General features: G+C 46.1%; 1 protein-coding gene across 2 annotated transcripts in view; it reads right to left on the minus strand.

Moving 5' to 3' along the window:
- Positions 1-27,707, minus strand: part of VAV2 (vav guanine nucleotide exchange factor 2) — a 304,625-nt gene that overhangs the window by 232,872 nt on the left and 44,046 nt on the right. For both annotated transcript variants that reach the window (XM_044992733.1, XM_044992732.1), the window contains exon 2: positions 12,414-12,530. In XM_044992733.1, coding sequence (XP_044848668.1) covers positions 12,414-12,530 — 117 coding nt within the window. The remainder of the gene's footprint in view (positions 1-12,413; positions 12,531-27,707) is intronic.

The raw sequence follows: 27,707 nt of genomic DNA on the forward strand, positions 1-27,707 counted from the left end.
ATCCTTAGCACCAGATTTTATGGTTCCAGAGATTTTTTAGCCTAGTTTTAAACAACAGGTTTTAAACAACAAACAGAAGAGCTCTATCTGATTCCCCAATAGGTGTCTTGCTATTAAAGGCATGATGGTGAATGGTGATCTCCCCTTTTTAGGCCACGGTGAACCAGGGTTTAATTCCAGTTCCTCAGCCCCCCTCCACTGCACAAGTGCTTGGGGAAGAGCTGCCTGGGAGAAAGAAAGGGGAGAACTGCAGAATCGGGGTCCTAAACTTTGACCCCAATATTACAAGGACTTCGTGTCTCATGTCAATAATCCCATTTACTTCAATTGGCCTATTCACAGGAGTCACCCTGCATATGTGGTTAAGCGGTTGCAGAATCAGGGCCTTGGAATTCAACACACTCAACTGCTTAAAGGTATCAGAAACTTTGGGCACCTTTAATTACTTATACAATTCGTGATCTACATCTCTCGGTGTCACTATCACTAAAAGTGTTGCTGTAAGATCTCACCCTCTAGGAATAACTCCAAACCCAGGTTTAACCTGAATGCTTATGCCATACAAGCTTGTGCCAATGGGCCATTAAAAAAATAAAATAAAAATAAAAATTCATTTGCACGTTAATGCAAAACAGTTCTAATAAGACCATATGCAGCTTTTGCAGTTGTAGGTAGCAGGTCACCCCCCAGCATGGAAAATGTAACAGGGCTCTATCAGCTTGAATGTTTCTGAAAGCAATTAATTTCCAAAATTCCAGTTACTGATAAAAGTTCCCTTTAAATAGTATTTCCTGAGATAGCTCCCTTCCCGCCACCCCCCATGAAGGCTATACACCAAGTGCTGTCAGATGCACAAAGTAAACACTGAAAACATGGAGGGAAATGCACTTTGCCTGCTAACGTCTTCCAGTTGTGGTCATCTAAGGTCTGACTTGTAACTATAGATGGTACAAAGATTCCAACCCCAGCTGTGATTTTCAAGTTGACGGTGTCACTAAGTCTTTTAAACCTGGCAAGACATAGTAAAAGCCGTTCCAGGAGAATGACCTCGAAGGGTTCAACTAATACCAGTCATTTCTCAAACAATGGGTAAAACAGTAGGAAACAGGTTGACTTTTGGCGAGAGCGACTTCAGTAAATGTTTTACCATTCCCAGCTATACACAAAAAAAAGCGTGAGCCCCGTTTCCGGGGGTTTGTATAAAATTACTGAGAGCAGGGGTCAGAAAGCTCACAAGAGTAACAGAAAAGCAATTTATACGTGCTCGGAAAAACCTAGATATATCCTGATCAACATCTTTCATTACATGCCTGTTAAATAGTCCAAAGGTTACTTGAGGCTTACCAGCAGAAATTCTCCTAACCAGACAACGGGAGTTGGGAAGGGTCTTGTGAATACTTGTTTGATCTGAAACATAATACCCCGTAATGGAACCCTTTGGAAAATCCCAGGGAAAGCAGCCAAGAAAAGAAAAGAAAAACTTCCCAGAACCAACATTTCTGGCTCTTTCAGTTTCACTGGAAAGCGGCAGGGCTATGAACAGTCCAGATTTGTAAGGGCGGAGGGGAGAAGACACAAGAAAAAGGCACAGGGTAGATTCACAGCACCTAAAAGCTTCTGTGGGGTGATATTATTGAGCCCCATCAATTCCCTCAATACTACGCAAGCAGAAGTGGCCCTTACCCAAAGGAGCTTACAGTACAATGGCCTTATTCTGCAATCCTTACACTGGACACGACTTGCACAGATAGCTCCGCTGACACCAAAAGGGCAGTTTGAGTGAACGAGTACACTGCTACTCAGCAAGTAAAATTCACGCCAGCGCAGAGCCGAAGAGCTGCCCAGGCTTCCTACACCAGAGTGAGTTTCACCCCGGGTCAGGAAGGATTGCAGAACTGGGCCCATGTGTCTGTATCTGACACACACCAGTCCTAAAAAAAAATAATAATCACAGTCTGTATTCTTTGTGGGTTCCTCTTTGAAAGGGCTTTGTGGATAAGGAGGGATTTGAGCTAAGAGCGGGAAGTGGTTTGGCACACCGAGTATGGAGAGACAGTTCCAAAACCTAAGTGCAATGGCAGAAGGAGACACGCTCAGACTTTTATCAGCTCACATGACAGAGTTGAGTCACAGAAAAGCAAAGGCCTGCACCCATGTCACAAACTCCTCATTGCCCCAGAGTGCTCTGCCCAGCCTGACCCGAGAACACATCTGGAGCCCACTGGAAAAGATAGGTGGTGGGATCTGGGGTTTCTTACTTGCACCATGACAAGAAGACCATGCATCCGACGAAGTGGGTATTCACCCACGAAAGCTCATGCTCCAATATGTCTGTTAGTCTATAAGGTGCCACAGGACTCTTTGCTGCTTTTACATGACAAGAAATGAAATGCTTTGCCCTTGCTTGTCATTTCACAGAAGCCCACTGCAGCCTCTGGGTGAAGAGGAAGGATCCTTCTTCCTCTTAAATGGTAGCACTAAAGACCTATTAAAATATTGAGCAGGATTCGCCGGTTGTAAGCAGATCCTTTCCTCTAGTGGCATCAGTGGAGATGCACATCTGCTGCTGGGAGTTCCAGCAGCTTTATACTGAGCAGCAGTCCCTCACCACACTCCTTCCCTCTCCCTGCTGTCAAGCCGCACAAGAGGAGCAAGTGCTTAGAATGCCATAGTCAAGGGCCACCCAAGGATGTCGCATTACATGTTTCTCATCAGCCAGATTCCGATCCAGTCACTGCACATCTCAAGCTGCCAGATTTCGAAAGGAAGCGTGGTTCCTAAGCTGTAATCAATACAGGGCTAACTGTGGCCAAGAGGATGGGAGGGGACATTGCCTGGTGTGGCCCAGCTCACAGCTTGGGCACTCAGCATGGGACTCGTGCTATTTGGGCTGGCAGGGTTCGGCTGTATTATCACAGGAGGGTTTGCATAAAAGATCCAGTGCAAAATTGCATAAAACCGTAAGGCAGGGGATTATTACTGGCCTCTACAGATAGCTACGTGTCTGCCTCTCAAATACTGTACACACTGTGCCATTACAATCCCCTGTAAGTTAACTCCGGCAACACAGGACGCCTGGGAACTCCCAGACGCACACTAACTTCTGCCACCTTGCTCCAGGGCCGTAGCACTGGCATAGCTTGAAAAGGAGGGTTTGCGGGTACAGCATACAAAAAGGTTCAAAGAAGCCCACTCTTAGAGAGTGCCCATTCTCCAATGAAAGTTCTTTTGTGTGTAATAGGACATGAACCATTCTTACAGCCCTGGCTCAAAACATATTTTACCATCCAAAGAGGCACTGCTGCCTCATGGTTAGAGCAAAGGATCAGAAATAAGAACACTTGTATCCTGTTGCCAACTCGCCCACGTTTCCAATAGTGTCAAAGTCACCCTGCCTGTGCCTCAGTTTCCCCATTTGAAAATGTGGGGTTTAACGTACTTTGCGAGCGTATCTTTACAAGGCACCTCTCCTTGCGGTGACCTTGGATGAAAAGACACTAACAGGCTTGTCCACAATGTGCACCAGACAGATGCAAACTGTAGAGCACAACACTTTAAAGGCGCTCTAACTGCTCCGGCCAGACCCCACTGCTGCGCTCTGAAAGGTACCTACAACGCACTTGAAACAGTACTAGATCAATGCACTTGTAGAGCATGTCAGGGTGGGATCTGCACAGGGCAACTAGAGTGAAACACTTTTGAACGCTTGATTACTCACACTGCTCCGGGGTTCACTGCTGCACCACATAGACAAGCCCAAAGTCTTATTTTTGATCTAGGAACCTCACTCCTTCGCCAAATGTTGGCTTAATAAATGTCCATTTCACTTTATGATTTAAATTCCATGTAGTTAGGTTCTTTATGCCTAAAACTTTATTCCAGGGTCAGTTATTTATTGGACAAAGGAGGGTTTTTATTCTTGAACTCATGACATACTGGAGAGCTCTGAAGTGCACAGGACAGAGATTCAGCTCATTTAACATGATTATTGTGCAATTAAATACTTGCTTCATAGGAGGTTTCACTCTATGTAGCACACCCCTCCAGATGGCCATATAGCAATTTCATAGGTACGTCTCTGCATCAGGCTTTCAATGGTTATTAATTACTAGCACTAGCACGTTGGAAAATGCCACTCTTTCTTGAAACTCTTTCGCAGGTTGATTTCAACGAAATTTCATTCAGAACAAAGCGGAACAAAGCACTTCAATTTTTCATTTTTAAAACCACTGTTTTGATTCCCTCCCACCCCCCGATTTATTTTTCAAAAGAGTCAAAATCAGAAGTAATCTTTTATCGACACAAAAACATTCCCAATCAATCCAAAGAGAAAATTGGTTGAAAATTTCATTTCGGCGGGGGGGGGGGGGAATCTATTTTAATTCCAATTCAGAAAAAAAAAATTCTGAAATATCAAAATTGCCTACGGAATGGAAATTGAGAGTTGCGACCAAATTTGAGGCCCCATTCTGGTTGGTGCTGTACAAACCCAAAGAAAGAGACAGTTCCTGCCCTTAAGAGCTTAAAAAGTAGAAGATCTCCATCCAGCTACTGGTTCTGGACAGGTAAAAACCGTGTCCCACAGTATCAGGGCCTCAATGCGGACTTTTCTTTAGGCACATAGCATCAGTCATCACTATCAATTAAAGGCTAAACATAATAATGTTTAAACAAACCCCAACTGTCTGCAATACCCTGCATAACAGAAAGCACTGTCTGGTATATGCTTGAGCAGCCACAGAAATCTGAAATTCATTTGTCTAGTGTTTTAAGGAAGTACAGTAACAAGGCTTCCTGTACATACTTTGAGTATTTTAGCTGAAAACATCTGTTCGACACACTGCACCTGCTGAGTGCTGTTTGAAAATTTTGGAGCACCTCTCCCCCGAATAGATTACAACTAAACACTTTGCAACATTTGGTAAGAGGAAAGGATAAGAAGTTTGTCTAGTAACAGAGTCAAGGTGGGTATTTCCCCACCTTTTCCATTCATCACAGCAGCTTCTTCGTTCTAAACTAGATAAAGTTTTAAGATCACAGTATGAAGCTTGATATTATTTTATCTCCTGCCAAAAAGCCCTTGCTTTAAAGAATTTTTACTCACACACACACACACACACATCCATTTTTACTGTTCATCCTGGTATCTAGAGCCCCAGGCCTCTTAATGATTCCACTGCAGTTTTAAAATTTCCAGCCAAATGTTCTAGGACTGGATCCCAGCTGAGCTACAAATCAGCTCACTCTAAAACAGACCAGGATGTCTATCTGCGAATCTGCAGTTCTTTTAAGAAACGAGTATGCTACGGCAGTCTGTAATCTCAGCACGTTCGTTTAAAAAACAGACATGGTTGGCGCTAGGTGTCTTGATGGGTTCGTGCAGTCATCCTTCATCTCTGTAAGTAAAGATCTGCCAATATTCCTCTCTCTCACACACCCACACACCCTCTCTCTGCAGGCCAGTTACACTACTGCTGTCTTGGGGATTAAAGAAATACACACGCCTTTTTTTTGGAGAATTCTTCTCACATCCCAACCCACCCACCCCCCACAACGTTTGACAAGTTGTACGGCAAGTAGAACCATTTTTATTTCTGATTCTGCCCCTTTTTGGATACACGTCCAACTACCACGCAATGGTCACCTGACTAGTCAGTGCAGGGACTTACAAGAAGGTGAAATCTGTTCTGTAGGGCATTCAGCGTGAGGATTCGTAAATAAACAGGACACATGCCACAGAGGATGAACTCCGGTGTTAAGATCAGATGTTGGTTCACAGCAGTTGGTTACATTCAGCTCCGCTAATGGCCCTCCCTCTCCCCCCACCCCCCAACCCCTACAAGTGCTATTGCAAAGAGATAATCAGAGAGTGACCATGCTAAAGAAAAACACATCGCTTTTAATTCTTTCCTGGCTGCAATAAGCCAGCGAAACAAACAAAGGATGGGAAAAGCAGAGCTGTTTGCACTGCCAGCAGCTTGACTGTGGGTGGAAGGGTGGGCGTTTAGCTGTCTTTGTTTATCATGGCACCGGAACACATCCATTTACCCAGAGCCTTGTACTTTTCAATTACCTATATTATATCATATAATTCTCTCTTCCCTCCCCCTTACAGCACACGGAGCATGTTATAAATAAGTGCCTGATTTTGAAGGCACACGCTAAAATATTGCCAAAGGGGTATTACAATAAAATTAAAATTAAAAAAAAAAAAAAAGGAGGAGATGGTTATTTTACAGGACATTTTTTCAAAAAATGATTAAGAAATTAGCAAGACTAGTGCCAATTCTTTCCAGTGGGAATGTGTCTTCCTAAATCCCTTGACTGATTCTGAAAAAAAATCTCCCTTCTAATGCCCAAAACCAAGGAGAATTAAAGTTGTATCGACTCTGGCAATATTTCACACCACAATTGCTTGGAAAAAAAACTAGAAGCACATTGTAGCCGTTGCTGAGCCCCCACAGCTCCCATTGAAGTCAGCAGGTGATGCTAGCGTTCTGGACCTCTGATGATCGGGCCCTGTCGAGGAATGATGTTTCATTAACAAACAAACAAAAAAAGAGTAAATTTTACAGTGTCAGGCATCTTGGTTTCTGCAGAGCTGGGGCATCTATGCATGTGCACTGGTGCATTCTTTGACTTCCCAGGCTATGGTGCAAATGCTCATCTCACTGACGTTTTCATAAAGGTTCCTATTATTGTGGAACCCAAACAGCACTTTGAGATCACAAGATCCTGTTTCAGCCAACGAGGACTGAGGAAAGATTGGGAGAGTAGAGCAGCCGCCAACACAGGAGAATCCAGAAATCGGTTGCGGGTCCGTCTGCAGAGCTCCTGAGTCAGTTGCATCGTGGCTGTCACCGGTTTCAGTGAAACCAGCGAGAGTTGTGGGTGCCCGGCACCTCTGAAAACAAGGATGTGGGACGGAGGAAAGAGGAAGTCACAGGCATGGAACAGCCATGGCATCAGGTTCAGAAAGATCGGGCCTGGCTTTGGACCGCCAAGACCTTTTCAAGAATATTCCACCAGGCCATCCTGCAACCTCTTGGGAGAAAAGGTATTTCTTTACATGAAAAATTATTCCAAATTTTTAAGTACATGCTGTAAACATTTGTACACCAAGTTTTCATCTGACCATATAATAAGCACTTCCCACCTCCCTATCAGCCTAGTATATTTCCCTCTCCCTGAAGCCTCCCCTAATTTCTCCTCCCTGCTTCCCTCCTTCAAACCAGTAGTGTTGCAACCACTCATGCATGCTACATTCACACACACCACAGTCCCCCGCCACACGCTCCTCCTTCCCCAAGCACCAGACACGAAAAACAAGCCACGGGTGCGCAAGCCCCTGAGCCAGGTCAGTGAGACAGTTGCAGCATGTGAAGATTAATTGATCAGATCAAAGATGGGCCTGGAAAAAAACTCTTGCATCCGAACACTCCCCAAACGTTTGGAAGAGTTAAGACCCACATCCAAGTTCTGCGGCTGAGGCCCATCTGTGCGAGCCAGGGATGTGCAAAGTTAAACCAGCTTTAATGGTTTGAGTCTCTGTACCAGAAGCAACACGCCCACTGAAACAACTAGTTTATCTCAGATGCTGGAAGAGTCAACATCCCCCTGTATTTCAGGGGATTTATGACTGGGCTTCCCCTTCTGATTTTTATAGCAGCATCACTGCACGCCTACAGTTCAGACCGTGAGAGACCCAGGACTCGTAAAAAGGTTCTTTGAAACATTCCATCAAGTTCAGCAGAAAGTCAGGGCAGTTAAACAAGCCTGGGAGTACAGAAGAGAGAAGGAGGAGGTTAATAAACAGCACACTCCACAGGTTTATGGATGGTGAATTATCTCTCTACAAAAAAGAAACCTGGAGCGTATTACTGCAAGTTACTGAAAGTGAGTAACTCCCTTTCATGAACCTCGCTGCCTCCATGCTGACTCAGTGATGAAGCGTTTAATCCATATTTATGTACATCTGATCTCATTACATCTACTGCCAACAAATTGAAGAGCTGTGCAAGAGCTAAGCTTTATGTTATTGCTGTCATTAAATTAAATGCACATATGTACAGTGCAAAAAAAAAATCACAGACGTAGTTGGGCATTATTTTTGTTCCCTTTGCTATTACAGGATTCTTCCAAGGACTGAACGGCCCCATTTCCTTCAGCGGATGTTACAGGCGCTCAGTACCTCTCCGGAGGAAGTCAGTGCGTTGCAGGATCTGACCCTAAATTGAAGGCAATGGTGTGCTTCTTCCTCGGAATCCCACACCCACGGCGGCTGCAGTGAAGTCACACGCATACGGGCTGAGCTTTTCAAAGGTGATTATTGATTTGGCAGGTGCAACTTGAGAAACCTTGAAGAGGCCTCATTGTACAGAAGGTGCTGAGCACCTGCCCTCAGAAAATCAGGCCTTTTTAAAGGTATCTCAAGTCAGACACCCAAAAATTGAAATGCCCAAAACCGTATGCGTCTAACGTGGTGGGTATTCACCCACGAAAGCTTATGCTCCAATACATCTGTTAGTCTTAAAGGTGCCACAGGACTCTCTGTTGATTTTTCCAAAACCGTAGTCACTTTTAGAAATCTTAGCCAGATCTGGGCATGTCACTGTCAAAAAATTATTGCTTAACAGCAGGGTCTAAACACCGGGAAAAAAGCACTGGAAGCAAGCAGACCCCTGATCTAGAGCAATTCTTTTTGGTAATTATGACACATGGCAAGAAAAACTATGCAACACCCAAGAAAAATACACATCAGTCTGCCTAGGCCCTGCGTTCCAGCATCCCACGATGACAGCAGCAGAACTTTTCACTTCTACGGCTATTTCTGCCTTAGGATCCCAAGCCCTTTACCAACATCAATCCAACTTCAACAACCTGTGAGACAAGCCACTAAAACCAGCAGAGAAATGACTCGCCCAAGGTCCAACTGCAAGTGAACGGCAGAGACGAGACTAGAACTCCTGACTTGCCATGTTTCCCTTTTAACCACCAGACTACGCTGTGTCTTCGCCGTGAGAGTCAGCCAGTAATGGAAAATCGGTCTGTCAGCTTCTCCAAGCAAATGCCCACATCCTCCATAAAAGGAGTATTTCAGTTACTGAGACTGGACTTTCATTTCTTCAGGCAATGAAACAAGAGGGCAGCTATTTTCAGTTCTCCGAAGTCCAGAGCCTGGTAAAAGAGGGGACAGATCTTTGACCCTTCAGTCTGCTCACACAGATGGAAAGCTGGCCTCAGAGGGCAGCTAGGAAGCCCCCTGCACTATGGAGGTAGCATAAAGCCAGAGATCCTGGACAGAGGAGAAAACCTGTAGGGGGCCGTTCTAGCCAGGGCAATTAAAGCAGCCCCAAGGCTGCTTTAATTCTTGCCAGGGAACGAACAAGCCCTCAGGATTATAGTGGTAGAGACGGGGGTGGAGTGCGACCGCATACCTCCCCACATGCACTGAGCTCAGACACACCCAAGCACCTGGCCCTAAGAGTTCATGACAATGTAAATCTAAGGTAATAATACACGGTTGGGGGGGGGGGGAAAGAGTCCCTCAGACGCCGAATAGGAGTCAACAGGAAAATGGACACAGCAGTAACTCAGCAGATGTAAAATCGGCGGTTGCTCCACTGAAGTCTGTACTGCTTTGGACCAGCTGAGGATCCGGCTCACTGTATCTAAAGGAGCAAAGCATCAGCCTGTTGTTGGGGGGAAGGAGGGAAGAATTTGAGGGTTCTTTTAGCATTTTTCTTATTGTAAAGAACCCAGATGTCCATCGGAAAGCTCCTGCACATACTACATGTAATGCCCCTTTATTTACAGACAGCCTATGAAGGTCAACAAGTAAATACATGCCCCTGGCACCTTTCAGCAAGTCCAAACGTCATTAGTAATCATTACCTAACTGGCCTTCTAGTTTGGAGGCCAGAAATAGCTATAAGTGATATCTGAAAATGGAAACACCCAGCATCGTTACTCTGTGCTTACCATATAATTAAATGGTCAACCATTACTCTGCATTGTATATAAAAGGCTCTTACATGGCATGAGTGTCCTGTAACTGAAAAGTGTTATTGATCTAAGTAATGAATGGGCTCCACGAAGAATTGCGTGTGGCTGAAGTCTGCATTTGGCCAGTGGGGATCTAATTTAAAGACTCCTTTGCGCTCTCAGGAGTTATACAATTTGTGATTCAAAATGGAAAGTAATTTTGTACGACTTTCCCATGGTATTTAACCTCTGATTTGCTTTAAGCAGAGGCAGAATGATGTTCTAGAGACCAATCACAGCTCGATTGTAAGTGAGAGAGAAAAGAAGTGGGAGGATGTTCAGCTGGTATGGTCTCAAAGGGTAAAATACCAGCTCCAATTAATAACCTTGCTGAGCCATTTGGTACCATAAACTGCAACCAAATGGGAAAGCAAACCAGCATTCGAGACAACAGTTCTTCCCCCAGCCCAGCTTCTGTGCATCTGTAGTCTCAAAACTGGAACAAGAGTCCCCTTGCGGTTCATAAATCATGAACTCATAAAACAAACTCGTTCAATTGCAAGTTCCAGATAATAGTCCCCAAAATAAATTAGGCAATAAATATAATCTAATCTTTCCCCATCAGCCAGTGGAAAGCTACTCTTCGGCTAATCAGAAAAGTGGATGCCTTCACATAGCATATGCCTTGTAGCTCAGGAGACATAAAGCAATGCATAGCTCCTAAAACAGCGGAGTGACTTATTAACACCAATATTGCCCGAAGAATAGAATACACTGCCTTGTGTGTGAAGGCTTCCCCAGCCCCGATATCCATCAAAGTAACATTACAGTGCTAACACCATTGAATTCTAGTAAAAGGGATATCAGACAGACACTTGCGTCAAAACCATTCAGAAGCTCCCTTCCACCCGGGCTTCATCCAGAATTCAGTGCTGCCATTAAACACAGAAAAAGGAAATGCTCCCTTTGCTCTCTCATCTATGTGACACACGGCACAAATAAAACAAAATTATTGTCTGTGGGGGCTGGTGGTCGGAAAAGTCATTTTTCAAAAGCACCGAAGGGATTAACTAGCCCAAGCCTGAAATCTACTCACCATCGTGGAAACAAACCGGTCTCTATATATTTGGGTATTATATCGTAAGTGCACCTAGAGGCCTCAACTGAGATTGGGACCCCACTGCTCTCAGTACTGTTTGTACACCTATCAAGAGACAGAAGCAATTGCAAATCTCAGGAGACAAAACAGACAAAAGGGAAGGGAAACAGAGATATGAATTAACTTGCCCAAGGTGAGCCACCAGGCCAGTGGCAGAATCTGAAGCAGAACCCAGGTCTTCGGAGTCCCAGATCTCTGCCAAATCCACTAGACCCACTGCCTCCAATAACATCATCTCAGCAAATAACTGTCTATCTTTATGAGCGACCAGTACGATGTTTTGTTCCCCAAAAAGGAAATCTGTCGTGTGCCTGGGAGATTTCACTCAGCCGTTTACTTGGTCTAAGTGAACAGGCAAGAAGAATTTTGAAACTGCTCAAACTCCTGTAGAGTTGGATCTTTGAGCTGAATTGTAAATTGCCTCCACGTACACTTGCCTGTTGTGCCGCGCCCTGAGAGGGGCACCAGCAGTACAGACTGAACCAGTATGGGGACCTGGGGGTTCGGCTGTGAGCTGGATGAAACCTTGCTGTGGGTTGAGTTAAAACCTTGTTGAAACCGATGCGTGAACGAGGCCTCCATTTAAGACAGCTGTAAGAAAAGTTACGGGGCAACAGAGTCTGCCCCGTGGGGACAGAAGGGTCGACTGGGTATTGTGACCGAGGAGGTGTGGGTCTGTCAGAGAACACACGGAAAGAAACAGGCTAGACAAAATTGGGGGGGAGAGAAGCAAGAAAACCAAGCAGTAACCTGTGAGTGCAGTGTGACCCTGGGGCTTTAAGCTAAGAAATGGCCCCTTTCTGTTCGTCTCTTCTGCATTCAGAGACACAGTATGTTCCTTGCCAATAAACAAGGCTGCAAGAAATAACTGGCTAGGACCAATTTTTACTCCCAGCTGGAACCCCCGCCCCGAGCCCTGAACTATGACTAGCCACTCAGGGCAGAGAAGGAGCAACCGTTCTAAAGCAGGAGCCTCTGCACTGCCTGAGCCAAGAGAGCCAAGGCTGTAGCATGCTCATCAATGGATCACAGGGCCCAGCCACCACCCGGGGCAGGGAAGACAGTGCCACGCAGAGTGGGTGTGCGTTACACGAGCTATGCAGAGTGCCACGCAGAGTGGGTGTGGGTTACACGAGCTATGCAGAATCCAAGCTGGTTGTATGTCCTGCCCAATGCTGGGCTGATCATTTTGAAAACAGTCTCGGCTTCCAGCAGCAGTAAAAGCGCTTTCAAACCTTTTTTTCGACACAGATTAGGAGTGAACTTTTACCTTTCCAAAATCCCGCACGTCGAAGAGGTCGAAGGGGTCAAACAGCTCGCTGTTCCTTAGCCCAAATTTGTCATGACAGACTTTTAAGAACGTTCGAATGTTCTTCAAACAGAGAAACTGCAAAGAGAGAAAAAAAAAGAGAGAGACATGGCTATAATTCTGTACGAGTAATTTACTGTAGACATTAATCAAAATTCACATGCAACAGGAAGTGAAGAAGAATATGGGAACTGGCTGGTGAGAAGATGCATTTGTTTACTGAGCATTCTAGTACAAACAGGTTCCCCACTGCTCCAGAGAGTGTGTGTGTGTGTGTGTGTGTGTGTGTGTGTGTGTGTGTGTGTGTGTGTGTGTGTGTGTGTGTGTGTGTGTGTGTGTGTGTGTGTGTGTGTGTGTGTGTGTGTGTGTGTGATATACCATCAACACAGGCTCTTTTGGAAACAAAACTTGAAGTTCAAGTGCGTGTTCACAAGGCATAGGGTCTAAACAACTAAAGAGCAGGATGTTTCCTTTTCAAGCTCTAAGTTGACTACAAGTTAAGCTAAAAATTATATAAAAATTTATTACTGAGTTTGCAACTAATGACAATTTGAATCTATTCCATGGCTCCCCATGCAAGGCTCAGACATTACATGGAATACGAGTGTACACACACACACACACACCATATAATTACAAAAATAAAAAGTACAAGTGACATGAACAAAGGAGCAAGGACAGAAAAAAATATTTTTTTTCGCCCTCTCAGGTCAGAAACTATCGGCAGCTGATCCAAACAGTACTTTACTTTCCCCCTCCAACTTCTTCCAATGCGCTGACACTTCAGCTAATTGACATGCTAGAAAACAGAACCCCCAGCACATTCCAGAGATGATAGCTGCCATTCTTGTGATCCAACCTGAAATGAAGTTGGTGGATGGTGGACCAAATCAGAGGCAGGTCACCAAGCAGAGACCCTTAAGTTAAAAAACAAAAACAAAACAAAAAAACACAGAACAGCAAGTCTCTCACAGTGAAGATTGTTTTCACAGCATTTTGGTCATCGTTAATTTTTAGCCCATCTGAATTCTCATCTCATTTGTGACCACCGTAAAATACTTAAGATTGTTCAGCCACTAGTCATAAGGCTCAAATCGGCTGAGTAATCCAATGCCGCTTAAAAAAAAGATGCCATCTTTGACAATAGCAATAATGGATTGTTCCACTGTGACCATGTGTGCGTGACCTTCAGGGGTCTTGTAATCTGGGAACACAGAGGGCTCTTTCTACACTAATGTATGGCAACAAGAAAGGAAGGGATCAGAGGAGTAAGGTGTTGCTTCAGTTGTTTGGCTCTCACCCCTGTTATTAATTAGAGCAGACTGAATGACTGCAGCAAATAACGTATTTAATTAATTTCACCTTCTTTCTGTTGGCAAGTTTTCCATGCAAAATTCTCCAGTGTACTCATTATGCAAAGTTCTCCACGGATTTCTTCAATTGCTTGCTCATCGACAAACGGTTCACAAATATTCTTAATTCTCACATTGTTACATAAATGAACCAATCAAGGAATGGAAACAATGTCATGTGACTACTCAGGGCAAGTTTCAAATTGCATATTTGGTTGCAACAGCCACACAGTTTGTGTTGGGTCAGTAACATTGTAGTCACATGGTACTGTTAATGGTCCCCAACTGGACAATTTAGCATGGTAGAAATTGCTACTTGCAAACTTTACAAATATGCAATTTAAAACCTACCAAACAAAAGTTTTGCAAAGAATCAAACCATAACCTTCTTGGCCAACTCGTATCTCCACAAAGAAAACAGCATGAAGTGTGCCTATAAATATTATTGCATTTGGGGTTATATTTAAGGGGTCAGGCATAGGATTGCCAGGTGTCCAGTTTTCGACCGGAATGCCCAGTCAAAAAGGGACCCTGGAAGCTCCAGTCAGCACCTCTGACCAGGCTGTTAGAAGTCCGGTTGGTGGCGCAGCGGGACAAGGCAGGTTTCCTGCCTGCCATGGCTCCGTGTGGCTCCCGGAAGCAGCAGCATGTCCCCCCTCCGGCTCCTACGCATAGGGGCAACCAGGGGATCCTCATGCTGCCCCCGCCACAAGTGCCAGCTATGCAGGTCCCATTGGTCGGGAATGGCAGCCAATGGGAGCTGCAGGGACGGCACCTGCAAACAGAGCATTGCACAGAGCCACCTGGACACACCTCCGCATAGAAGCCAGAGCGGGCATGTGCTGCTGCTTCCGGGAGCTGCTTGAGGTAAGTGTCACCTGGAGCCTGCACCGCAACCCCCTGCCCCAGTCCTGCTCCCCCGCAAACCCGTCAGTCCCTGCCCGAAACCCCCTCCTACACTCCAAATCCCTCATCCCTGGCCCCACACCCCCAGCCGGAGCTCTCACTCCCCCACTCTTCACCCCACCCCAGTGAAAATGAGCGAGTGAGTAAGGGTGGGGCCCTCTGAGAAGGGGTGGGGCAGGGCCTCAGAAGAGGGGCAGGGCAGGGGTGTTTGGTTTTGTGGGAGTAGAAAGTTGGCAACCCTAGTCAGGCAGTGGGTTAGAAAGACCACTTCATTAATGAGAAACTAATTTAAACTAGGCAAACAGGGAGATTGTGTCTTCCAACCACACAGTTCCAGCAGTAGGCAATAAAACTCAACCAATAAACACAGGCTAGAAGCATTACATCATCAGAATCATTATAAACCTCAGGACATTCTCATTAGTTGAATAGACCCGGGGGCAGAATGATAGTGTGAGTGATTGAAAAGACAAAATTAACACGGACTAGACTCTACAGAATTGTCTTACAACATACATACGGCTGGATGGGTGGGTATGCGAATGCGTAGGGTTCATACTACACCCAGTCTTCCAGGCCTCTACAGGAGCTTTCAGCCTATGCAAACTAATTTGTTTATAGAAGGGGTCTGTTTTTTTGTTAACATCTCATTCATCTCAAATTTCCACTAAGTATTTACTTTAAATCCTTTTAAGCCTCCAATTTGAAAAGTTAATGACACAGGTTTTAACCATAATTACAGATGATGAAAAGCGAGCTTCCTTTCATAATCCTGAATGCAAAACAACCGCCTTCCCCTTTTGCAGTATTCATAGCATCCGCCTCACCCTGTCGTCCCAATGCACAGGCAGAAATAAGGGTTGGAATCTACGGACAAGAATGACTGTCTCTCGCAGCAGTGGATTCAAAAATCTCCTGGCAGTCAGAGGACTTAAAAACTGAACCCCCAAGTTCTGTGCTGTAGAATTTCAGTTCAAATTCTTTGAAGAACTCAGCTTCACAGCATCCGAGTTCAGAAAGATCAAGGAGCAAGCGCAGCATCAAAGCAAACTAGAAGTCTTCTGCTGACAGTATTTTCACTGGTGAGTGGGCATGAGCCATAACAAGATTTTAAGATTATTTCTATCCAACCTATCTAATCTCATCTCACTGGAGAGGAGCAAAGAGCAAAAATAATAATAATTGAAAACTCCATCAAACAAGAGCTACCTGCTGCTGTCATTGTGCATCTTATTCAAATTTGGAAGCTATCATGCTGGTGGCCCCACTACCAATTGCTAAATTAGTGCAAAAAATCTCCCCCTGCGTTTGTATCACAGCCTCTTCTACTGCTCCAGGTAACATCTGCGGAATACATCAAAAACCACAGCGCATATGCAATCAGACAGTTGCCGAGTTCACACAGCTGACAGAAGTCCAGGAAGAATCCAACTAACCATTTAAAGAGCCTCTGAAAAGGCTGATGGAAGAAGGAAAACTTTCTACCAATACACTTAGACGGCCTGCATCACGTTAGCATCCAAGCATGATACAGTCAATGAATTTATCTTCACCACAGAACAGAGAGGAGGTGCTGATGTTTCTTTCAAGTGTCCCACATGGTGACATCAACATAAAAGCCTTTTAGCCAGGGCAGAGATTTATTTCGGAAGCCTGGCAGCTAACTGTGCTGTTCTAACTCTTGGCTCCCTGAAAGCTCCCAGACCAAGAGCCAGCTGACTGGCACCTCCACACACCTCTGCTGAACAATCCCGCCATTCATTCCTGTGGGCGCTGAATGCTCCCCTCTCTTCCACTGCACACACTTCCGACAGAATTGCCACTAAGTACGATTATGACAAGGACATGAACCTAAACCCCCTTCTCCTCCAAATGCCTCTCAAATCTCATTTGTGCTCACGTCTTCATTGCTTATACCTCTTAATCCACCACCACCCCTACTCATGATAATATAGGTGTAGAGTGGATACATTACCCCAGGAAATCTACACTGGTATTATCTAGCTGCGTGAAGCACTCTGGATCCAGCTCTCCTCTCATTTTAACAGAGGTAACTCAACCAACATAGGACTGGAGGGGACCGCCTGGTCATTGAGTCCAGTCCCCTTCTATTGCAGCACTCCCATCATATGATCCCATTCAGAAATTATTAATTATATTATATTATTATAATTATAACTGGAGATATACCTATCTCCTAGAACTGGAAGGGACCTTGAAAGGTCATTGAGTCCAGCCCCATCCCTTCACTAGCAGGCTAAGTACTGATTTTTGCCCCAGATTCCCTAAGTGGCCCCTTCAAGGACTGAACTCACAACCCTGGGTTTAGCAGGCCAATGCTCAAACCACTGAGCTATCCTTCCCCCCAATGTAGACATGTAGGCAGCTCCATTTTAAAACTAGTATGGTGGTTTGTCCTCACAGCTCCTACTGGAATAGAGGACCTACACCCAGGCAAGAGAGGAGGCTTAGCCCTACACCCTGGATGAAAAGCAATTGTGTTGCAGGAACGCTTCACCCAACGCAGAGGCTCTTACAGCAGTGACAGGAGCTGCTCTCAGATGAAACAGACACGTTGTGTGGTTTTGGGAGAGGGAACTGATTTTCCTTAATTGTCAGTTCCACATGCTGCACATCAGCATGACTGGCGACTCGCCCAACGAACAAGAAAACCTAACACCACCTTTCCCAATTAGTTGTGAAAGCGGACGCCTTGAGTGACAAATGCAACTTCCACAGCCTTACGGAAATCAGCATCCCCTAGCACCACCTCGTCTGGAGCAGACACTTCCTTTGAAAGCGTTGACCTTGTGGAGCGGCACTACAGTGGGAGTTAGTGGAGTTGTGAAAGATTTGGGGGTGACATCCTGGCAGTGCTTCGTTAGCCAATGAAGAATTTAAAACCAGGAGGACCTGGGGATAAACCTTCAGCGGCATGCAGGGGAGAGCGAGAAATAGGTTTAATAGAATGAAATTAGTCCTTGAAGCCAATCAGAACAAGAATTAAGATTCTTTGGTCAGCTCTGATTAAGAGCATGATCCCAGGAGAGCTGTAATGGGTCCTCCGTTATACAGGCTACCTTGAAGGAGTCCCCCAATTACCAGCTTTCTTCAGACATGGAATCGTCATTACCGTCATGACCCCACTGTGCTGCTCTTTGCAATGAAGCAAATGAGGGCTTGTATTTAAACAACTGAGCTGGTTTTTATGGCAGAATTCCAGAACCCAGCAATGAGAGTCAGCTGTAAACTGCAGCCAGCCCCAGCCTGTTCCACTACCATCCAGGACCCTATGCAGCCACACCCATATCCTCCGCCACACGCCCATGCGCTCTGCAGCAAGCTGGTCCTAAATTCCATAGCGAGACTCCCCGATTTCTGGGACTCGGATGTGCGGCAGTGGCTTCTGGCTGTGTTTTTTCCCCTAAATGAAGCTTTTCACTGTATTATTTATTGTTGTACTGGATTTAATCAGTACAGTGGCTCCTTGGGTTATTTGTTTTCATATAAAATCAGATTTATTTTGGGCGGCTGCCAAATTTTCAGCTTGCCACAACATTCTGTACTGAAAACACCGAACTGCATTGGGAGAACGTTCGGGGAAAGCGGAGGAGGGGACAAGTGGGACTATGTGGGCTGCTGGCATTCGGGAAGCTGTTGAGGCTCTTGGCACATCGATGCAAATCTTTTTTCAGTCCCCTTTCATGGAGGGAATGAAAATGAAGGTAAAGTTGGGGAGAGAAGGAGATTAGAACGCCGAGTGCTCCAGAAACCAGCAGCCTGGCCCACCCCATCTCCCAGCAATGAGTGCTACATTGGCTGGATGTTTCGGAAAAGCCAATCAGTAGAAATAGAGGGGGATTTTTCAAGCTGGCATTAGGTTTCAGAGTTCATGATTCATCGAGATGAACACGGCAGTTCACTGCTTAGGGTGATTTTGTTTCAAGACCCAGGCAGGCAACCCCGCCTCAGCTTACATCCTGATCACATTTCAAAGGCTTTCTTCACAACCACGAGGCTTACGGACACCAGGTATTTTTAATTAAAGTTTAAAATCAGAAGCACCGTTCTGCATCGCAATGTAGATTCTGTGACACTGCTGGGTACACGTGGACTTGGTGCACTTAAGTAAACTTGAGCATGCTTGATGTTACTTAACATTGCTAAAATGGGCCACCCATGATCCTCCATGCCCACCCTTCCACAGACATTCTACGTGAACTCACAGCTCCTTTCCTGTCCTTAGTCCAGCTATAATGTCAGCAAGGTTATCCGCATTCCCCCATTTAGGCCTCAGTCCCACAGCCCTAACTCACACAAGCAATCCCATGGGAATACTTGAATGAGCAGGAACTGGAGAGTTCCCGGACTGGCTCCTTATGGACTAAACAAGATAAAAATAAGTTTTATCATCTGATTAAACTCAAACCAACTAGTTTAGGTTCCAGCAGGATTCCGGCCTCATTAGCATTCAGCACCTGAGACAAAGGAAAAGCAAATAATCCCAACCACAAGGCGATCAAAGGAAGTGCCTCAAGAAAAACAGTCATTCCCCTTGTAGTCTGGGTTTAGCCTAATGGATCTCCATTGCAACCTGACCTTAAGTAATCTGGCACATAGCCCATACAGCAGAGATATCGGCAGCTGTGTACAAACAGCTGCACTTCTCCAGCAGACTAACCTACTTCTCAGCCCCAATCAATTACAAATCCTGAGAGACCTTGTTTAAAAAAACCGAGAAGAGCCAAACCCTCAAGGTGGCTGCAGAGTCCAGTGAAATGCACAGGAATTATTTGGTCGTTACATGTCTGCGAGGAAGGAAACATTCAGTCCGGTTTCACCTAGAAAAGCAATGAGTCTAGCAGGGAGCTTGCCATGGGCGGCATGTGGACTTCTCCATTGGGGAGGCTGTGTGTGCCCGGACCATGGCCCCGCCCCTGCTCAGCCCCACGCTCCGTCCCCAGGCCTGCTTGGCCCCCTCCCAGCTGCTTGTGCCTCTTCACCCCCTCCCCCACCTCTTCACCCCCTCCCACCAGCCTATGGCTTACCGCTCACGCAGGCCTCTTCACCCTCTCCCATGAGGCCCCCATGCTGGTGGAGCAGGGAGGGGAACAGACGGAGCCTTGGAGGAAAGAGGATGAGCGGGAGTGGGGCCTGGGGGTGGAATATGAGTGGGGTGGTGGCGCACTCCAAAGGCGGCTGGTTGTTTGGGGAGGCCTCTTATAGCTCCATAGGCGATGGGCTACCCATTTATTAATTCTAGTCCTGTAGCACCTAGAATTCCCAGCCGAGATCAGGGCTCTCTTGCGCAAGGTGCTGTACGCGTGTAAGAAATCACTCCTGCTCCAAAGAGCTTGCAGTAATACATAGAGACGACAGATTTAAAAGTGGGAGAAAGAAAGGGTTACCATCCCCATTGTACAGAGGGGGAACTGAGGCACAGAGAGACTATGACCTGCCCAAGGGCACACAGGGAGTTGGTGGTAGAGTTAGGAATTGAACCCAGCGCCCATCCAGCGCCTTAACCATATGGCCACCCTCCCTCTCATTTGAGTGTGTATTTGCTAAACAGTGGAAGGGGAATAGCTTGGTTGTCTAGCCATCAGGTATCAAATACCTAGACAAGGGGTAGGCAACCTATGGCACATGTGCCGAAGGCGACACGCGAACTGATTTTCAGTGGCACTCAAGCTACCTGGGTCCTGGCCACTGGTCCGGAGAGCTCTGCATTTTAATTTAATTTTAAATGAAGCTTCTTAAACATTTTAGAAACCTTATTTACTTTACATACAACAATAGTTTAGTTATATATTATAGACTTAGAGAAAGAGACCTTCTAATAACATTAAAAGGTATTACTGGCATGCGAAACCTTAAATTCGAGTGAATAAATGAAGACTCGGCACAGCACTGCTGAAAGGTTGCCAACCGCTGACCTAGACCCTACTCCCAGAACCATAGCAAAGCCCGCTCAGTCCCTCACCCTTCTATCACAGATAAATGGACTTCTTTGCAGTTGCCAGGGAGGGTCAGGTAGGGTCTTCCAGCAAAAGCCTTAAGAAGCGCAGCTTTGGCCTGTACATTCCCTAAACAGAGGATTTACCAGAGCGTCCAGAGTCAACTCTTCCCCTCCCCCAATGGCTGTGGTGCGTTGTACATCAGATTAGCTACCATCTCCCGCCTCGGAGATGAAGCATTCACTCACACACACACACACACACCCCTATTTTGCATTCTTTGTCATGAAAGGTGATGAATACAAGCAGAGCTTAAATTCGTTTCCTGGAGCCTTTCCCCAACCCCCAACATACAGGGCTCAGGGCTTCAGCCCCAGGGGGTGGGCGGTGTGTGCGCTCCCACAGGTTTGAAAATAATTTCCAGATCTCAGCTCCAGATGGCTCGAGCTGAATTTAAGCCCTGAATACAAGGGACCAGGTCCTCAGCCAGTATAAATTGGTAAACCTCTCGCTCCAGCTGGAGCTATATTGCTTTGCACCAACTGAGCATCTGGCCCAAAATCCTTAGCTAAATTTTGGGGTGTTGGCATGGATGAAGGGTGTCAGGGTACAGAGCTAACAATAAAAGCAATGTTTCAGAGTAGCGGCCGTGTTAGCCTGTATCCGCAAAAAGAACAGGAGGACTTGTGGCACCTTAGAGACTAACGAATTTATTTGAGCATAAGCTTTCGTGGGCTACAGCCCACTTCATTGGGTGCAAAGAATGGAACATATAGTGAGGACATATATATACATACAGAGAACATGAAAAGGTGGGAGTTGCCCTACCAACTCTAAGAGGCTAATTAATTAAGATGAGCTACTGTCAGCAGGAGAAAAAAAAAAGAACTTTTGTAGTGATAATCAAGAGAGCCCATTTACGAGACAGTTTGACAAGAAGGTGTGAGCAATGACACTCACATTTCCTCAACAGATTGAACGCTTGAGATTAGCCCACATCCATCCTTCCCCATTACCAGTCATCATGAGATTCTCCATCTGACTAGACACAGTAACACCTGGGCTGGCTGGACAGCTGTGCTTCCCCATGGTAAGACTTTCCCAAGCTCATGGGTAAAGGTCTAGTACATTGCGAGTGCTACGGGAATCAAACAAATAAAAATAGCTTCTCATCGCCCCCAGCATTCTTGTCCTTCCTTTAACACTACAGAGGAGGGATCAATATAAACACCAAATATCCCCGAGTTTCTGTAAAGCCAATTTACCTCAAATGTTTGAGAGATTCTTTTGTTCAGGAAAATGAACTCTGTGCAGCAATAGTTTAGTCTATCGTTAATATTTTCTCAAACCCTGAGGGCCCCAACCCTGGAAGGTAGAACAGGACATTCACCCCGGCAGCTGTGTAATAACTGAATGACTTCCAGCATCAGCATCATTGTATCTGGAGTCATTGCATTTAGAGGACGGTATCGTAAGTGCTTTTGATAGGGAGGCTAGTGGGCATTCTGAAAGCTCTCAATAGAAATTTAATAAAGCAGGAAATAAGCTAGGAGGAAAGAACGGGGCAGACGGTATGATGGATGGGATGGGATTTCAGAAAGGTGGCAGCTTTGGCTCCCAAGCAAGGTAGGACTTTTCTGCAGCAGGGAATTCACAAGGCCAGAGTTAACTCTTCAGGGAGGAAGTACGTTGGAGGGGCTGTGTTACACACAATAGAACGGGAGGGCTGGGCATCCAGCCATGTTGCTGACTGGACTTGGTCCAAGCTGTGGGCTTTAAATGGACCCTGCAGCATGCAAGGAATGCTGCAGCTTTAATGCTGAAGATAACACGGTGACGAATGACAAAAGGAACTTTCTTTAGCACTTCCTGACCGTGATGCAAGATTTCCCCTTATCTTGTGGCGAGCACAGCTCAGAAGCACCGAGCCAAAGGAAACCTCTAGCGGGAGGCCATGTGCATCTGTTCAATCACTGCTTTCATGTCAGTGAAACAAAGACCAGATTGGGGGAGGGGGGAGAAGAGTCGCCACCATGGAGCCCAATAGATGAAATGTAGAAATTCACAATGATTAATGAGGCAGCAGGTATCATCATCCAGCACAAGCTTAAGCCTTTCATGAGACTCAATGGGCCTCAACTCCCAGTTACATTAAGACACCTTTATGCCACTCTGGCGGCGTCGAGGGGCCCTGGGAGAGGGCAGGAAGGAGGACATGAACCCCAGAGAGCACACCCTGTGCAGGAGTTTCTCCCTGGCTGGGACTAGGTCAGCAGAAGAACTCTGCACTGGCCTTGCTACCAGCCCCAGGGATAGCGGGTGTGTGGGAAGCGTGTCATGGTCAACCACATGGTCCATAAGGGGCCCTGGGGAACGGAGTGTAAAGTTAGATTCTGCTCCATGCAGCTCACCTCCGAATGAGGCATTACTCAGCAAATTCCAGAAGAAGCAGAAGAAATCTGAAAGATAACCAGAGCTGACGTGACACTACCAATAGCGTCAAATCCTCCATAGCTTCATTCATTCTCAATTTGCCCCACTGTCTCTTTCATACAAAGCAGCAGCCTCCGAGATGATATATGGTGCCACCGTCTCCAGAATTTTCTCATTTAAAGCCCATTTAGGTTTAGATTCAAGCCGCGGCTCATCAATTATTTTGGACTGACAGATAACGTTTCTGGTTGTTACGACTTCAGATTTATCTGTTGAAAAGTGGAGACCGGAATTATTCTTGAACAATTTAGTGCTAAGCAGGCTATAATTTTTCCCCATTCGAAAGACATCGCCTTTATAGAATGCTCACGAGCTAGGAATATTCCACTTAGCAAAGCTGATTAATGAAGTCGAAACACTGTGCATGGACCTCACAGAAGCTTTCCCTCTCCCCACAACTTATCAGGTTTTAGCAATACCGAGGGATGAAGAGCATGCAATGGTTGATTTCAATCATTTCCTTTAGCAAAAACGGAGAGCTTGTCTATATGGGGAGTCTAAGAAAAGTTAAGCCAAAATAGCCAAAAAGGTATGACGTGAAAAACGAAAGTTTAAACTTAAGCTACAGCAAATTAAGGCCAATTCCTTCTGATAGAGAGCACCCACATGAGGATTTAACATGCTTTAAACTTATGCATCTTAAATTCACATCTTCAGTGAATTCGGCTTCACTTTCCTAAGCAGTCTCACGTAAACAAAGCACTGAAGGTTACTTAAAAGGCCAATAACCCAAAGCTTGCAACAGAACTTCCTATTCCACAGCAAAATTATTTTACTCTTCATTTGGGCTGAAACTCTGCACAGGAGAGAGCCTGGAAAGAAAAGTGTGTAAAGGATGCATTTTAAAAATAAATCAATCAAGTATTCAAACATTATTATTTGAAAAGAGAAAGTAAGCCTAGTGGTTGAAGCACAGGGCTAGGAGTTAAAACATCTTGAGCTATATGCATGACTCTGCTGCAGACCCGTTGTGCAAGCTGAGGCAAGTCAATCAAGGTGTCGCTGCCTCAGTTTCCCCTCCATCTATAAAATGGGGGAGGACAGAAGTTACTGCAGGGTAGGAGTTATTGATGCTTTTGTAGCCCTTCCATCAGGCAAAGTATAGGTGGTTGCTAGGTATTTATTTCAGCTGAGGGTCTCAAAGTGCTGAACGAAAGGACAGGTTTCTGGTTAAGACACTGGATTGAGACTCAGGAGATCTGGGTGCATTCAATCCTTCACGTTTGCATAGACTCCCTCTTGGACTCAGTTCTCCGTGCCTCAGTTTCCCTCCTGTCAAAAGGAGATAATCCTATCTTTCTCCCACCCTTTGTTGTGTCTCCTAGATTGCGAGCTCTCCAGGGTAAGGACTGTTTCTTGCTCTAGGTAGGAGCAGGCACAAAGGGATCCCAAATCTCAACTGTGGCCTTGTGTTACTTGGTATGAGATGCCCATAGTTAATGAATAAAACAGAAGGCACTGTCTCAGTTCCTGAATTGTTACAAGGGGCAGGGGATTGGGTTGCAGGTGCCAGTTTCTTTTTAGTGGCAGATGAATAAAAATACAGATTTCATATTTTGAAATGGAAACAGAGCAGCTCCCTGTTTGTCCAGGGTTTTCACTCTATTTGTTGTTTTTAAAAAAAATAAAAATAAAAATAGGAAGAGCAACACACAAATGAGCAAAGCAGACAGTTATAAGAAAAATCCCCATCAGCTCACAGGAGCTTTTGACTCTTGCTTACTCTCTCAAAGGGAAAAGGTCTTTCATATAAGGGTAACAGTCCATGCGCTGTGATGAACACAGGCAGTTGCTGCTCTGAATAACCTAGAAAACATGCTGAAGTCCAAACCGTCCACCTCGAAGGAACCTTTCTCTTTGTTTTCCCCACCTGAGCGACTGGCTCTTGCAAATCTACTCTTGCCTAATCACAAGCAATTAACTAGAGTTCCCAGTCCTCTCACAAAGAGACAGGTCTCCCTGGAAGCAGAAGTTCAAGGAAGTTGGCTCACAGGCGGCAGACTTGAGAGGAAGAAGGTGACAGACAAGGGAAAGCAGAAAAGAAACACCTGAAGAGATGCACAACCAGCTGAAAAGGAGACCGGACACTTCAGGTTTGTCTAAACTTTGGCTGGGACCTGCGACTGCCAGTGCAGGTGGGCAGACACGCACTCGCTCAGCTCAAGATACACCCCCCTGAGCTCGACGACTCGAGGAAGGCAGGCAGGCGTGGATGCGGGCAGCTAGGCCAAGCCGCCCACTTGGCTAGCGTGCGCTGAGCTAGCGTGAGTTTACCTGTGCAGGGAATCACAACTCCCAGCGGCAGGGCAGATGTACCCTTTGGTTTAAATCAACTTGTTTCTACTCCCGTGCTTTGGAGATGGGCAGCTTTACAGGGCCCGATTCTCGCTGCTGCCGAGGCCCCTTTGTGCTGCTCTGGCAGCGGAAGGAGGCTTTCAACAGACCCCTGAGAATCCCCTTTACTGAAGGGCCCCGCACAGCTGGTGCTGAGCTGGCATCAGAACTCTCTCGCATGCCCGGCTCCCCAGCCTCAGGGTAGGGGCCACAGAGTGGGACGGAGGGGATGGAGCTGGAGACCACCACTGCGCTAAAACAATCGTCTGTGTCCATGTCCCATTGGGGGCAGAATGTAAACACAACAGCCTCAGCTGCACTAACTTGGGGTGGAGATGAAGGGGGTGCAGCTGGGTGACCCCCAGAACCTGGGTAGGGCAGGAGCAGAGTTAGCTGAGCGTCAGGATCACAGTATGTGACTGTCACCAGCCAACAAGTAACGGAAGGGCCGAGCACAGGCACAAAGCGGAGGCAGCTGTAGACGCTTGTTCCACTTTATCCTTGGAAAGATCAGCAGAGCCTGTACTTCCCTTGTGGGCCAGGGCACAAGCGGGTCTTGCTTATTTTGCTCCGTTACATAAAAACGGATCATAAAAAAAAAAAAAAAAGCGCAAGCACCAGGCAGACGGGTTGGAAAAACTGGAAGCAGAAATGGGATCTGTCCAAAACCACGCTAGATAGGATGGAACACTAGGGCAGAATGAAGAATGCTAGCAGAGCCGTGGGTACCAAGGCGGGCTAGGGGAAAGGGTTGGGAGCAATTCTTGGCCAGCAGCCCCTCAGAAACTCAGGCTTGAGAGCATCAAATGACTTCCCCTGAAAAAGCAAGCCGGTCTATCCAACTCAATAACCCTGCCGTCCCCTGGACACAAGTACTGTGCTGTCTCAAGCAGCAAGGCACGAAGCGGTTATTAAAGCAGGTGCAGCGGGAGTCACACAAGTATCTGGAGACATGGCCGCTCTCAGCTGACCTGGGTATTTGCCTTCGGAACCTTGCCAGCTACCTTTTCACAATGGGTGGCTCCTGTTCTCTGCTATCGTTTACATCTCCTTGAGAAAACAGAACAGCTTGCTAAATCCAGGCAGTTTTTGTACTGTTTGCCCAGAATTAGGTTTGCATTAGTCAGCATAATAGAGAGGACAATATTGTGTCTGTGGGTCATTAAATGAAGCTGAGACACTCATTTGAGTGCAAGCATCCAACAGCGGAAGATCAAATGAGGCCAACTGCAATGGGCTCTGAGATCTATGGGTGAAAAAGGCTACATAAGGATGATGTATTATTAATTATTATAGGAGCGTTTGCATTGTATTGCCCTGAAGAACGAATATGAAATGTTTACAGTGTCAGATTCTCTGGTTATCCTGAGACACGAGAACAACCCAGAACCTCCACAGCAGCCACCCAGACTTTGGTGGTTCCAATAAAATGGATCATGGATCCAAACTACTTGTGGTTTTAGGGTTTGCAAACCCCAAAACCCAGCACTGAGGTTTCAGAAATCCCAAACCCAGCCTCCACACCATAACTAGTATCACCCCAGGCAGCTGACTTTGTTCCAGTCAGTTACATTTTAGAATGCGTCTTATTTAAAGACATCTGCCCTACCCATTCCCAGGAGCAATAAGAACTTTTCCAGAGTCCAGTGATCCTACACCTTTAGGAGTCCCCAGGTGTCCACCAACCCTCAGAGCTGGAACAGCCAAATGCTCCTTGGAGCAGTCACCCTTATTCCTTGCATAATGCAGGGGTGATAGAGACGGATGCCCCTTCATCCTCCTAGACTGTGAGCACCCACACAGTTTGCACAGCACTCAGACTCTCAGGAGCAGGATTAGGAAGGACACACACACACACACACACAAAGTGCTATGGGTGGCAAAGGGGCAGTGCAAGACTTAGGAACGGGAAATCATCTCCCTGTGCTGCAAAAATACTTTGCCTTTATAGTTTGCTCTTTACTCTCCAGTGGGCTTCTCCTAAGCCAGCATCTCAAGGCAAAGGAGTGGTGAGACAGGCCCTGTTCTCATAGTTGGGAGCCCCAGTGGGTTGTATCTTTGCTGGATCTGCCCCCACCAGTGCAGACCTACTCCTGTTTACTGGACATACGAAGACAAGGCACGCCCCCCCCTCTCTCCCTCCCCCCGCCATTCCTTGTTCCTTAAATTCAGACAAATAGGGCTCTAGGGTTTTCCTAAATTAATATCTGCCC

The sequence above is a fragment of the Mauremys mutica genome, chromosome 18 (assembly GCF_020497125.1).
Source record: "Mauremys mutica isolate MM-2020 ecotype Southern chromosome 18, ASM2049712v1, whole genome shotgun sequence".
Classification (NCBI taxonomy): Eukaryota; Metazoa; Chordata; order Testudines; family Geoemydidae; genus Mauremys; species Mauremys mutica.